At 34.5% G+C, this 15,416-nt stretch overlaps 1 protein-coding gene across 20 annotated transcripts in view; it reads right to left on the bottom strand.

The window, feature by feature from the left end:
* Positions 1-8: 8 nt before the first annotated feature.
* LOC123515927 (stromal interaction molecule homolog) overlaps positions 9-15,416 on the bottom strand; it is a 116,484-nt gene continuing 101,076 nt past the window's right edge. For 8 of the 20 annotated variants that reach the window (XM_045274831.1, XM_045274838.1, XM_045274839.1 and 5 more), the window contains 3 exons: positions 9,482-9,680; positions 8,305-8,524; positions 1,025-1,234 (listed from right to left, as the gene is read on the bottom strand). In XM_045274831.1, the coding sequence (XP_045130766.1) occupies positions 1,209-1,234; positions 8,305-8,524; positions 9,482-9,680 (445 nt within the window). In that variant the 3' untranslated portion in view covers positions 1,025-1,208. Of the gene's footprint in view, positions 1,235-4,760; positions 4,947-8,304; positions 8,525-9,481; positions 9,681-15,416 lie in introns of those variants that run through there. The other 12 variants (XM_045274844.1, XM_045274848.1, XM_045274850.1 and 9 more) reach the window with 7 other exon arrangements.

Below are 15,416 nucleotides of genomic sequence, written 5' to 3'. Positions count from 1 at the left end.
CACTTCAGTTTCCAGCCTGAAGATTTTTAAATGTTTTTAGATTAGAAAATAAATGCTATGCCCCAGTGAAAGTAACATACCTAACCATAAGCACATGAATGATATATATAGGTATGTAAGGTATGATAAATAATTTGCAAAATAACATTTCTTTAAATACTTGTTGACCAATGTAACTTATTGCTTTTTGCCACCAAAGCGGAAGCAGTCCGTCTAAGAGTTGAAAACACATCTGCCAATCTTCTTCTAGTCATACTGTGATGGTGGCTGTCTTTTTATCTACACCCTCTCCTGGCCAACAGCAAAGATTTAAAAAAATACAATACCTGTCATAAATGTTTACAGTTGCAACAACAGCATCCAGTAAACTCTGTTAACTCTGTCTTGATCACATGTCATTTCATTTGAACAACAAACCTACCTACACAGGTCCCTTGAAGGGCATGCTAGAGCCATAAGGTTAGTAAAAAAAACTAACCATGAGAAACCATCTGTTGCAGTTAAGATACATATGCTCATCCCCCTCAAAACATGGGCACATCAACACCAGTTTCCGGTCAGGGAATCCTGGGTAGTACAACATCAACAACAATAACAATTATAAGTATGTACTTAAATGTGCCTCTTATTTCATGACACACCTCACATCCAATATCCCTGATGAATGGGTTAGGGAGATGCATGTAATACCATTAGTGAGGAAGTAGGTGACAGAGAGTGGACAAGAATGGTAGGCCATTAGAAGACCTCATGCCACTTTGTCATCTCAACCTTTAGCCATTTAAACAGACCTCAGTCTTGAGGACTGCAGGCTCCAGATTCCACACAATAGAACTTTTCTCATTGTGTATTGTTACTAAGTTTTAAATATTCCCAAATAAAGAAAAAATAATAAATAAACTTGTGCATATAATATGACAATGGAAACAATTCCCATTACCAATATTATTGGAACTATCACAATACATGATGTCTACAGTCATAGTTTTCTAATATTTTAACCTGCATTCTTTTTTACAGAGTCTTTACCCACATCTTTATGTCTCTTACTTTTCAACTTCAAACTCCCAAGGAAACTTTTGTTGTTGAACATGCCCTTGGTACTCTTCTTACGACCATCCGAAGAGTCTGAGGACGTGCTCTCCTCCAATGTTGGTGATGCTTTCTTGTTCTGCTGCGCAAGTGGCTTGGGGTTGTCTAATGCTGGCTCACTCGCGGATATTTTTTCCTTTTCCTGTGGATGATAGACAAGTACACACATCATTGATGGATGCCTGATAGATTCTATAAATTAAATAATAAAAGGTGTGTGTATGTAATTCACCACCACTACTTTCGTCTGATGGTCACCCAACCAGTCTTCCCCATTACGGAGCGAGCTCAGAGCTCATAGACCGATCTTTGGGTAGGACTGAGACCACAACACACTCCACACACTGGGAAAGCGAGGCCATAACCCCTCAAGTTACGTTCCGTACCTATTTACTGCTAGGTAAACAGGGGCTACACATTAAGAAGCTTGCCCATATGCCTCGCCGCTTTCCGGGCTTTGTGTGTATGTGTGTATGTGTGTGTGTGTGTGTGTGTGTGTGTGTGTGTGTGTGTGTGTGTGTGTGTGTGTGTGTGCGCGTGCATGCGTGTGTGTGTGTGTGTGTGTGTGTGTGTGTGTGTGTGTGTGTGTGTGTGTGTGTGTGTGTGTGTGTGTGTGTGTGTGTGTGTACATGTATGTGTAACCTACAAAACAAAACATACCATGAACCTCTGAATGACAGCGCCTGAGCTCACTATGGAATATACCAAGGGAAAGGATGATGTGAGTGAGCTGCTGAGTTATCAACAAGAGTTAAGAAATTACTTCAAAATCTAGATTCTAAATTCTGAATTTCATCAAGTTTGAAAGTTTTGTACAAAGAATTAGGTAGTTTTAATATGCTGCAAATGATTTCCGATCAATAATATTAGAAAAAAGCTTAAGAAACTAGATTATATACCTAACTACCATATATCAAAATTTTGTTAAAGAATATAATTATAATTTATTGATAAAGTCATTAATAAAAGTGTCAAGCTGATTACCATATGATTCAGCTAAAATGCTTCAGATTTCAAAGAAACAAAAAATGCACAAATGAAATTACTATTAAAAAGAATTCAAAGTATGTAATTAATTCTATGGGCAGTAGAATGTATTAGAGTTGTATGAAATTTGTCAGTACAGTATCAGTATTGAAAGTGGAAAGTATCTACAATAAGTGTAGGTCTAGAAATGCTTGACATACAGGACCTCACTTCCTGATCAGCAAGTCTAAGGTTTACCTACGATCACTCACAGTACTGCTATTTCATGAAACTTTGAGAACAAAGGACCAAAAATGCATTGGCGTACAACTTTATGTATTTTCAGAGTGTAACTTAAAGCAAAAAAGAGGAATAACTGTGCACTGTGATAATTATGATCAGGATGTTCTTATCTAACTACGTATTCTGAAAATATAAACCTCCTATTTAAGTAATAAAACATCTTTAATACAATATCTATAAGAATATTTGAATAAAACTATTTGAAAATTATAAAAATAACATAACAATAATAATGAAAATAATGATAAGGGTGACAATGATGATGATGATGATGATGATAATATTAATAATAATAATAATAATAATAATAATAATAATAATAATAATAATAATAATACAATAATAATAATGGTGGCAATAACAACAACAAAAACACCACCACCACCAACAACAATGATAATAATAATAATAATAATAATAATAATAATAATAATAATAATAATAATAATAATAATAATAATATGTAATAGTAATAATAATAATAATAATAATAATAATAATAATAATAAAAATAATATAGTAATAATAATAATGATAATGATAATAATAATAATAATAATAATAATAATAATAATAATAATAAACTACTAAGCATCTATACTACATATTTGCAATGAGGCAGCTATAACTCTATCATGTTATTTTACCAAGTATGTAGAAGCAGATTTCTCTTCTATCAATAAGATTAGCGTGTATATTCAACAAGGTTCATGAAAAGCAAGCTATGAAAGAAGTAATGACTCATTAAGATTCTACAGTACAATAGGATGCATAACAAGAAAAAACTGAGTTTACAACACCTTCGTGAGAAAAAAGTATGTAATATGAAAATTCTGCATGCATAATGGTTTAGCCTCAAGAAAATTCATGCTCACAGAGTGAATTCAGATAGTGTATCAAGTGAGTGATGAGCTTAGGCAATTATATAATTAAATAATTAATTCGGTATAGAAGGTTCTTCTGTCGGCTGCTGCCACCACTCTTTACCTCTTTCAATATACTGGTGACCTTATAGTGGATGCTGCAGCATAACAGCTAAACTAAATGTCAATGAAGCTCAAAGAAGAAAAAGAAAAGCTGCAAGGACATGCATTAGGCCACACTACTTTTCACTTTCCTTCTCCCCCTTTCTATTGCTGTCTCCTTTACTCATAAACTCTTGTAGTGCAAGAAAACAATGATTATTTCCCACTAGTAAGAGTTCATTTTGATGTAATATCACTCTGCACAAATTTGTATGATGCTCCACTTCATTCAGATAACAAATAATAGAGGGATGTTAGTAAGTTTATTATCTATCAAATCCTCTTTATCAAAAGCAAGACTAATTATTATACCTACCATTTTGATCACTGAAAATTCTAAAATCTTAAGTATTCCATTATGGGGATTTTTTTTTATAAAAGAATAATAGGTTGTGGACTACAAACACTTTCTTTGCCTTGACCATCTATCTCCAACACACTAGAATAATTTCTCAAGTATCTAATTTTAACTGATTGGATCCTACTCTTTTGTCTTTTGTTTCAAACTCAGACCTCATTCAACAATCTCCTGTTCACATCATATGCCTAGATTTCATCTTATCTTGGTACCCATTTCATTCTGTCATACATTTTCTCAAAATGGAAGAGTGCAATATAACTCTTTGTTTTTCATTTCTCTAACTGCCACTCAAGTGAAAAGATATGATCCACATATCCCACATTTTCTCTTCTGCCAATTATTTTTCATGTGACATACACCATATCCATCAGTCTTTTCCACTGACCTTTCCAACTCTTGTTACTACAGGCTATGCTGATCTACAAACCACATCTCCAGCCTCCTCCTCACTTTTCAGCAAGACAGCTGAGTATTATTTTCCTACAGTTCTTGGTATCTCCCAGATCTTTATAATGAAATGTTCAGTCACTCAATCAGTTAGTGTTACCCCGTGCCAATGAAAAAATAATAACAATTGGAAAACAATAATGCTACTGAAATATTAAGCCTTCTAAAAAATGTGAATATAAATAAACATGTATTATTACATAAACTCAATTCCATAACTGTTGATATGCTATGTCTTCAGCAGATGTTCCACAGATGTCTATTTTTTTCTTTCTTATGTCTATTTCTTCCTACAATTTTTCAAAAGGTTAGTGTTGGCTCTCATTACTGCTTTACTGCTAATATTTAGAAAATTGGCTCATGGCAAAGCTAGCTGAAAAGATGATTGAAATAGTTTTACGATAAAGATTTGGAGAAGTGGCACGAACCTCATGCAATCACCATTCAGTTGTACCACTGAAATGCGAAAAGGACACAGAGGTTTGGTTTCTAGATCAGCTTAGCCTGTAGAGACTAGAGTATATTCACGACACTTATACCTCTATAATTTTTAAAGACTTTTACTACCCTTCCCCTTGTAGACTGGGATTATGATGGCCTTTGTTCAGTCTCCTGGTATTCTCCCCTCTTCCCATGCTATTCCACTTAGGCATCTTGTGTATCCATTCAATCACAGTGGCCGAGCGGTCAGTGCATGGTGGTGGTGAAATACGCGTTCCATGTTCGAGTCCCACAGGAAGCTGGTCATATTTCTGGAATTGTCAAGTGGCCGAAGATCAACCCCGTGCTGCTATCAAGTCTGTCTTTGATCGTAAGAAGATCAGGGAGCACGAGGTGTGCATGTGCCAATAGAGGTGCCACTCAAAAATTCCTGTCTATGTATCATGCATAAGAGCCAACAAATAATCCAAGCCTTCAAGAAATAAGCTTACAGGAACAAAACCCTACAGGCACTTCAGGCTCACAAACTTTCACTTCTTTACATCATCAATCAAACCATGTAATAGCCTTGTGAATCCTGCACTACACACTCTTTTCCCACATGGCCTTCTGCACTATTTATGGTATGACCAGTTAATCCTGAACATTAGGGGGTTATCCTTTCCAAAGATTTCCTGGAGTGTGGTGCTACCACTTTCTACATGGTAAACTATCAAATTAGAACCCAAGGTCAGTGATAACCTTACTTGCTACACACCATTTTCTCATCCTTCCTTCCCCCTTTCTTTCTTTCTGCATATAGAACCCAAATTTCATACAAATTTATTTGTCTATTTGTCAATGAATTATTAAGATTCAAGAGAGAGAGAGAGAGAGAGAGAGAGAGAGAGAGAGAGAGAGAGAGAGAGAGAGAGAGAGAGATATATATATATATATATATATATATATATATATATATATATATATATATATATATATATATATATATATATATATATATATATATATATATATATATATATATATATATATATATATATATATATATATATATATATATATATATATATATATATATATATATATATATATATATATATATATATATATATATATATATATATATATATATATATATATATATATATATATATATATATATATATATATATATATATATATATATATATATATATATATATATATATATATATATATATATATATATATATATATATATATATATATATATATATATATATATATATATATATATATATATATATATATATATATATATATATATATATATATATATATATATATATATATATATATATATATATATATATATATATATATATATATATATATATATATATATATATATATATATATATATATATATATATATATATATATATATATATATATATATATATATATATATATATATATATATATATATATATATATATATATATATATATATATATATATATATATATATATATATATATATATATATATATATATATATACAAATACTTATTAAATTAAATGAATAAATAAGTTATTTTTTTGGCTTTGGAGACAAGAATAAGTATATGTGACCAATGAATTGACATGGTCACTCTAACAGCGTATCCTGACTCAGTCACTCATAGAGACATGACAGCATCCAGAGAAAACTTTTTCAAATATGGTGATGTTTACAGGAAACCATGCAATCATGCATCACTAAAAACAAACCATTTATTACATAAGCTTAACTATTCAGAGCATTACATTGTTTATATACAACCCAATTTAATTTTGAATTAGTAAGTACCTGGCCACAAGTGTGGCAGTGCCACAGACTTGGAAGTTCCCAGAAAGGACAGCTAACAAATGCTCAAGATAAAATGGTCACACAATAATTATCAAGCAATGCAGCCACTTAACCTGTACACAACATTGCTTGTTGTAACAAATACATGATTGTCCTGGTGGTGCAGAGGTAGTCTCCTTTGATGATGACCAAAATGTTCAAAGTTCAAATCCCAGCCATGCAAAAAATATTTATGCTTGTCTCCTTTACATTACTACATACAATCTCTGTTCACTTTGCACAGAAAAGATACTGACCTCAGCCATAATATTATGACCTTGCCATGTGAGAATGAAAGCTGGAAATCTTTCTTCTGACCAGATGCACATGTGCATCTTGACCAGAAATGGTCCACACTATGCCACAGAATTAGCAAATGCACAATTTCAAAAGCAATGAATGAACACAGAAGTAAATCATTGATTTTGTAATTTTCCTAGGGCATGTTCACGGGTATGAATGTGAGTGAATGCATGTGGATGTTTTTCCTCAGTTATCCCTCCTTTGTCGGGAATATTGGCCTAGTACAGTGGAGTCTCATTACTCGAACTTTTCAATACTGGAACACAAAAGTTTGATTTAATACTAAAAAAAATACCTGATAGTCGAAAATCCACAAGCATGGTTGCAAACAAAGGCTCCCTGGCATTCCCCTTGTCCCTCCGCCAGTTGTGACTTGTGCTGCCGCAGTCATCAAGATAACATTTTCCTGCATTCTATCTGTAGTTTTTTATTTATAAACTTACATTAACACCAAAGCCTTATTAGTAGTGAAAATATCTGGTAATCAAACTCCCTTCTCGCAGCTGCCACTGTGTCATTCTGATACCATATTACTGGTATACAGGATGCTGGTGTGCATCCCAAGTCCTGCCGCAGTGTTGAGAAAACATTCTTCTGTGTTTTGTCGGTAGATTTAAATTTAGAAACTTAACGATGGCACCTAAGAGGCTTATTAGTGATGAAAATAAGGAATCTGGTGAGAGTGCAAGTGTTAGTGAGCCACAGCACTCCATTAGTGGATTCACAGGAATCACACCAGGAGAAAAATTACAAAGATGTTTTCATGGATGGTGACTGGTCCTCCAGCAACCTCCCTCCTTCTCCCCACCCTTCTCCCCTCCTCTTCTAAGTTATCCATCACCAGCCTTCTCTCACAAAAAAATTAATTAATTAATTAATAAAAAAATAATAAATAAATAAATAAATAAAATAAAAATAAACTTGAAGTTTGCTAAGACTAGAACGAATCACCTGATTTATCGGTATCAATAGTCAAACTTTTTAACACTCGAACAACCATTTGGAACGAATTAAGTTCGAGTATTGAGTCTCCACTGTTTAGCACATAGACCTGTGAACATTATTACTACCATTACCAAGACTACTGTAATCCTCTTTGCAGGGACATGTAGGTAAATAATCATCATCATGATTATTACACTAATAGTAAAGGCAAATTTCAATTAGAATAAAATACACATCAAAAAGTTTATGGCAAGCAGTACTGTGATGGCTGCAACTACTGTACAATGTTACAGTCAATGAAGGTTTAGATGCCTATATGTACTGTGTAAGGTTAAAGGCAGATGAGCAGTTAGTTCTTTATTCTATTTTGAAGTTCAAAATATGTATGAAAAAAATACATGTATTGTTTTGTTCCATATAGGATATACTATTCCTCTACCAATAAAGCAAATATGTAAATAGAATCTAGGATACATCCAATCTGCTGGACCATACTGAGCAGGCAGAGATATTCACTTGCCCTAGTATTACACTAATTCAATGATTCGCACCATGTGGTATGAACTTAGAGAGTGTTGGAAATTTCTTTGCAAAGGGAGTCTCTTCAAGCACGGAGACTTTTGGGTGGTAAGGCAGCAGCCTGCAGCCAGATACTGAATGTCTCCTAACACATGGTCCCAGTGGTCTCCCGCCTGTGATGCAGCCAGTGACTGAGTGCCGCCTACTAGCTGGTACCTGTTTGCCACCCCCTTCCAAGGAATTGGTCAGTGCCTTAACAGGAGAAAAAGATTGGAGGTTAGTTAAAAAAACCTCGCTAATGTGACTCACACTTATATGACTATCATAGCCAATTAAAATTTAGAGGCATGCTAGCTATAAAAAAAATAAGTCCAAAGCAAACCCACATTTTAATTGAGCATTGCAGAAGCTTTAGCCAATCACAGTTACACGGACCAAATTCACCATAAACTAGAATGAAGATTAGTGTGCACAGTGAAAGCTGAAGACAAAGAAGAAAAAAACATGCAGAGAAGAGTGTTGAAGAATAATAATATTACACATGCAGTTTTTTGCAGAAACATGTGGATGAATATTCATTCTTTCCTTCTTTCTTTTTTTAAACAAAGGTGACAACTTCTGACCTACCTGTCGTGATGTATGACGCAAAAGGGAAGCTGACTGTACATCAACAAATCACATTACTCCAACACCACTACTTACTTTGCATTTATAGATAAGTAAACATAAAAAAAAAAAAAAAAAAAAAAATATATATATATATATATATATATATATATATATATATATATATATATATATATATATATATATATATATATATATATATATATATATATATATATATATATATATATATATATATATATATATATATATATATATATATATATATATATATATATATATATATATATATATATATATATATATATATATATATATATATATATATATATATATGAACTGAGGGATAACCTTTAGCTACACCTTCTGAAATAGGCATCATCATTTGTCAGAACCAGTAAGTAAATATTAAAGTTACTTGAAAACAATTACTTACACATACAAAATTTTATGCCACTGCACATGCAAGGAACCTTCATGATACAAAACTTCTTGGGTTGAATATCTACTCACTCTCAAGATCACGACTGCTGCTATGTCTGCTACACAAGCCGACATTCAACCTCTTAGTCTGTCTCCTACCTTGAATGTCGCCTCTGTCCTGGAGCCAGCAGTGTCCTGACTGTATGACTTGAGCATAGGACTGCGCCTAGTAGAAGTTTTCTGTTCTTTTTCGACCTCATTTAACCCAGGCTGACGCATGGAAGGTGGAGGGGAGGTGGAGAGACTCACCTGAGATGGAGAAACTGCTCTCCCACCTTCAGAATTCAGTGTCAGCTGACTGTAAAGATTATAAAATAATGTAGCATATAAAATATTCAAATGTTACTTTAACACATACACACATACATGTTCATAAATAAATGTGTACAGGCAACCCCCGCTTAACGAAGGTTCACACAACGAAATTTCGCTACAACGAAGGTTTCATTTTACTACCATCTGCTCATTTAACGAATACCAAACTCGCTTTAACAAAGTTTTATCCAGGTAATCTTTTTCAAGTTTGAAAGCACCGCCGTATCATGCAAGCCGACAGTCTTGTGAATACACCAGCGCCTCTGGTGAACAACACGGGCACCATGCACTCCCCCTGTTAAAAACAATAACAGCGTCAGCAACAGCTCGTCTTTCCTCGCTCAACTTACCACCAAAACGCCCTGCAATGTCATCTAGCGTTGCTAAGAAGACCAGGAAGTCTCTTACTCTTGAAGTGAAGCTGGATATTATTCACAGACACGAGAGGAGAGGAAACTAATAGCATTGCTCGCCACCATCTTGATTCCATCTACTGTCTCTACTATTTTCAAGTCATCAGTCTCTATTAAGAAGGCTGGTGAGACCGTATCTTCCTTGCAAGCTAAAAGAACTACCTGAACTTGTGACTCTACAATGGATAAAATGGAAAACCTTGTGGAAATGTGGTACATAAGTTTTGTATGTGATACAATGATGGGCCCTTTGTTTACATTCCACAGATTGTCAGTTAGTGTCTTTCCCACTCCACTCTCCCTCCCTTCATAAACTTAAGACCATCAACATTATAAAGTTACGTACATACATACATTAGTGTACATTATAATGACTTAAATTAAATTGCCTAAATGTTTAATTTCATAATTTCTACTTTCATTAAACCTTTCACTGTACTATGATGCACTCTCGCTTTGTTTACTCTCAATGGAAGTTCAAGTCAGGGGTTAAACTTGTTATAATCGGTTTGCTTAACGAAGTTTTGCTTAACGAAGGATTTTTTCGGAATGTAACCCCTTCGTTAAGCGGGGATTGCCTGTACATGATAGTGACTAACCATGTAGAAAATAATTCAGGGAAATTTGAAGTTCTACAATCAGCAGCTAGTAAAAAATTCAGGAGAATGAAATACATACTCATTAGCTATATATCACTCGTAAGGCATAATTTTCTGGTATTTCACACACACACACACACACACACACACACACACACACACACACACACACACACACACACACACACACACACACAAACACACACATGGATAAATCATCCATATGAAAGTTCATGTTAAGAAACTGAAAAAAGAGTGCAAAGATATAATATGCATATACAAAATGTGAAATGAAAAAAAAATAGTACATTAAGAACAATCAAATTCGTAAGTGCTTATCAGTAAAAATAAAAAGAACTATATCTTTTCATTTACATATTTTCAAAGCTACTTGTCCATAACAATAATTTGTTAAAAGGTAGGATCATCTTTGGATGAACCAGCTTTTGTTGCAGTAGCAGCCACACAGTAGCATATATTATACAACTTTTCTACCAGTTCAACTTATTTTAAAACCTTTTCAAGACACAATCAGTGTTTTTCTTTCTTCTTTCTCTTAGATCTCAACTATTTTTTTCACTCTGCAATACCGCGGTATTTCATTATTAATTCATTATCACTCACTGCCACGGAGTCCAGGTTATCCTCATGGCATGAGCGTATATATATATATATATATATATATATATATATATATATATATATATATATATATATATATATATATTTTTTTTTTTACGGTAAGGCCTATAGTGCCTGTAGGCACACTTGAAGAGTGTATGGGAAGCGCTGTTCAGCTTCCGCCCATTAGTGGCGCAGGCAATTTTATTTATAGTGGTACCCATATTAGGGCCCATATCACTGCCCAAGCTCATCTTGAGTGTAACCACCTAGAACCTGGGTATCATGGTGACATGTAGGTAACTTTAAACCACTCAACAAATGGCAAAGTGTTTTAAGGCTGTACGTGGTGGGATTCGAACCTACGCATGGACATCTGCCCAATCCCACGCTCACCACCTTATCCACTATGCCACCGCCTTCCTAAAGTATATGAATACTAAGATATGATATCCATTATAGCAGGCAATAGAGGAGTGAAAACAAATCTAATATCGTGGTGAAAGACAACACGCCAAGCTAAAAAGATCACAAGAAGAAGAAGTGGCCAAATCGCCGGAGTCTCCGCTTTCTGTGGCCGATCTCATCATCTCTGGTTTATTTTTTGGTATTTCATGTAAGATTTCACTTTATGCATTACAAAACAATCCTTTCTTGGGTGTAAGGCTTGCAACAAGCTAATAGAAATATATATGTATATATTTTTTAACGCATGTGGTATGTTGGGGACCAGCCCAGAATGCATCCCCACTATTTCCATTATTTCCTATGGGAAAATTATGTCCGCTTAACGAATTTCCGCTCTACGAACAGCTTTGATTGATTGATTGATATATTCATTGGTCTTGATATATACAGACAGACTACTATTATAGACATTATTATATACAATGACCATAGTCCATGGAGCATAAGCTCTTTATGGACTAATGAAATTTATATACTAAGGTGGAAAATGAATACATGATTATATGTTAAGTAATTCATAACTTTAACCCAATCAAAGAAGATACATGCATAATAGTTATACCCATAATACAAAGAAATAATAATAATAATAATAAAAAAATAAATATAATAATAATAATATTAACAATAATAATAATAATAATAATAAGGATAATAATAACAGTAACAATAACAATAATAACAATAGTAATAACAATAACAGTAACAATAACAATAATAACAGTAGTAATAAAACATAATATTAATAATAATTATAATAGTAATAATAAATAGTAACAAATAATAATAAAAAAAAAAAATAATAATAATAATAATAATAATAATAATAATAGTAACAAATAATAATACAAATAATTACATATATTATATTAATAGTATTGACAGCAATAGTAAAAATAATAATAATAATAATAATAATAATAATAATAATAATAATAATAATAATAATAATAATAATAACCATTGCACAATACAAACAATTAATTTGACACCCCCTATCCTTTTTGTTAAGCGGAGTATTACTGTGTGTGTGTGTGTGTGTGTGTGTGTGTGTGTGTGTGTATATATATATATATATATATATATATATATATATATATATATATATATATATATATATATATATATATACAAGTAACTCGATTTACGCATGTTTGATTTACACGTTTTTATTATAACGTGACCGAAAAAATATTATAATGAATTCAATTTGCGCGATCAGTTTGCTTATACGCAATTTGGCTCAACCGCATTTTCAAACTGAGCGCCAGATGCAATTTCAAACTGCACGCCAGAGAGTTCCACAGCTGGCCGATAGGTGGGAGCTCTGGTGCCGGATCCAAGAAGCAGATTGTTGCCTATGTTGGTACAGACAACCTACATAGCAACCTCCTGCTCACATACCAACCTTCGTAAAATAGCATCCACAAAGATTCGTTGCTGTTGGCGGGTGGAGGTTGGTAACCCGCCTAAAAGTGCTTATTGGCTGCCAGGAGCTGGATCCAAGAAACTTTAACGTCAGAGCAACCTCCTGCCGCAAAATGGCATCCATGAACGCTTGGAGGGACGGTAACAAGGTTGCTATGAGGTTGCTCTCAAGTTGCTGGTAACACCACCTCTCCAGGTGGTGCTACTGTCTTATATATGCATTTATGTTCACAAAACAACATTTCTGTTAGCTTTTTACAAACCTTGCCCCCAAGAAAGGATTGTTTTGTAATGCATAAAGTGAAATCTTACATGGAATACCAAAGAATAAAGCAGAGATGAGATCACCCACAGACAAGGCGGAGACTCGCAGCTACTCGGCCGCTTCTTCTTCTTGTGACACTTTTAGCTTGCGTGTTGTCTTTCACTATGATATTTATGTTTCCACTCCTCTATTGCATGCTATAATGGATATCATATCTTAGTATTCATATACACTCATGCCATGAGGATAACCTCGACTCCATGGCACTGAGTGATAGTGAATTACTAATGAATACCGCGTTATTTCATTGGTAATTTTTCAATTTTTCAATAGTCGAACGCAAAAGTTCGATTTAATACTAAAAAAAATACCTATTAGTCGAAAGTTTGTCTACGTGTCTGTAATAAACAAAGGGTCTTTATCTTTCTGCCGCCCAAGGAATATATATACAGAGAGGAAGTTGTGGTGTGGGTTAAAGTTTGGAAGACAGCGACGGTGCTGCTTTCTGTTAGAAGCGAGTACTTTCATAGAAAATGTTTTCAGGAGTAACTTAAGAAAATTTCTCCCATGCTTTCTCCCCACCCCCATTTTTCCTTGCATTCTCTCATGGTTATGAACTTATAAGGCAAATAAAACATGTTTATATATATATATATATATATATATATATATATATATATATATATATATATATATATATATATATATATATATCTGCATTTTCTGCCTGCCATATATATATATATATATATATATATATATATATATATATATATATATATATATATATATATATATATATATATATATATATATATATATATATATCTGCATTTTCTGCCTGCCTCCACCTAGGCCACACCATACTCCTCATTTGCATTGCTTACGTCTGTCTATGACCCCTTCCGCCCTTGGTGTAGGACTACCCCTGATGCCATGTAACATTTCCTGCTTCAATGCCTATGCTTCCACTCTCAACATACTGCACTATGCTGGCTCTTTGGTTTGGCCATCATAACACTGGACATGCCCACCCACCCTCCTGGCGGCCTCAGGCGTCCACTCCTCCTGGCAACCTGCTGTCCTTCGGCTTACTTGTGCCTTCTTGAGGAAGACCGGCCAGCTACCATGCCTGTGATAGCCACACAAGACTACCCCAGGGCTCATAAGGATCCATAGATCTTCGTGGTCTCTTTTGGATCCTTATGAGCCCTGGGGTAGTCCTGTGTGGGTATCACAGGCGTGGTAGCTGGCCAGTCTTGCTCAAGAAGGCACAAGTAAGGCTAAGGACAGCAGGTTGCCAGAAGGGATGGACACCTGAGGCCGCCAGGAGGGTGGGCAGGTCGAGTGTTATGATGGCCAGGGCGGAGAGTCGGGAACATTGTGCAGTATGTTAAGAGTGGAAGCGTGGGCACTGAAGCAGGAAATGTTCCATGGCATCAGGGGTAGTTCTACACCAAGGGCAGAAGGGGTCACAAGACAGACGTAGGTGGTGCAAGTGAGCACTAAGTGTGGGGTGGCCCAGGCGGAGGCGAGTGATGGCTGAAGTGCCTTGTGGTCCTTCCCGTGACTGACTGACTGTTTAAATCTTGTAACAGCGCTCATCCTCCCCTGCTGATGGACACCCCCATCCCTCACCCCCTTTCTACCTGCGATCCGTGCGTCATCTGTTAGAAGCTAAGCTCCCTAATCAATTCCTCCAGCCTGCTCATTGAACCCGTATATCCTTATACTATAGAATCCTTGCTGCCACCCCACACGCCCCACTGGCTGGCCACTGCAGCCAGTTGATCCTCCGCAGTCATAAGAATAACATTGTCCTGCGCTTTTTTTTTTTTTTCTTTTTTCAATTAGAAGCTTACACTGGCACCGAAGAGGTTTGTAGTGGTGAGAATAAGCCTAAAAGAAAGAATGTAGTGACAACC

Source organism: Portunus trituberculatus, chromosome 40 (assembly GCF_017591435.1).
Source record: "Portunus trituberculatus isolate SZX2019 chromosome 40, ASM1759143v1, whole genome shotgun sequence".
Classification (NCBI taxonomy): Eukaryota; Metazoa; Arthropoda; class Malacostraca; order Decapoda; family Portunidae; genus Portunus; species Portunus trituberculatus.
This window is presented reverse-complemented; position numbering and strand designations above follow the sequence as displayed.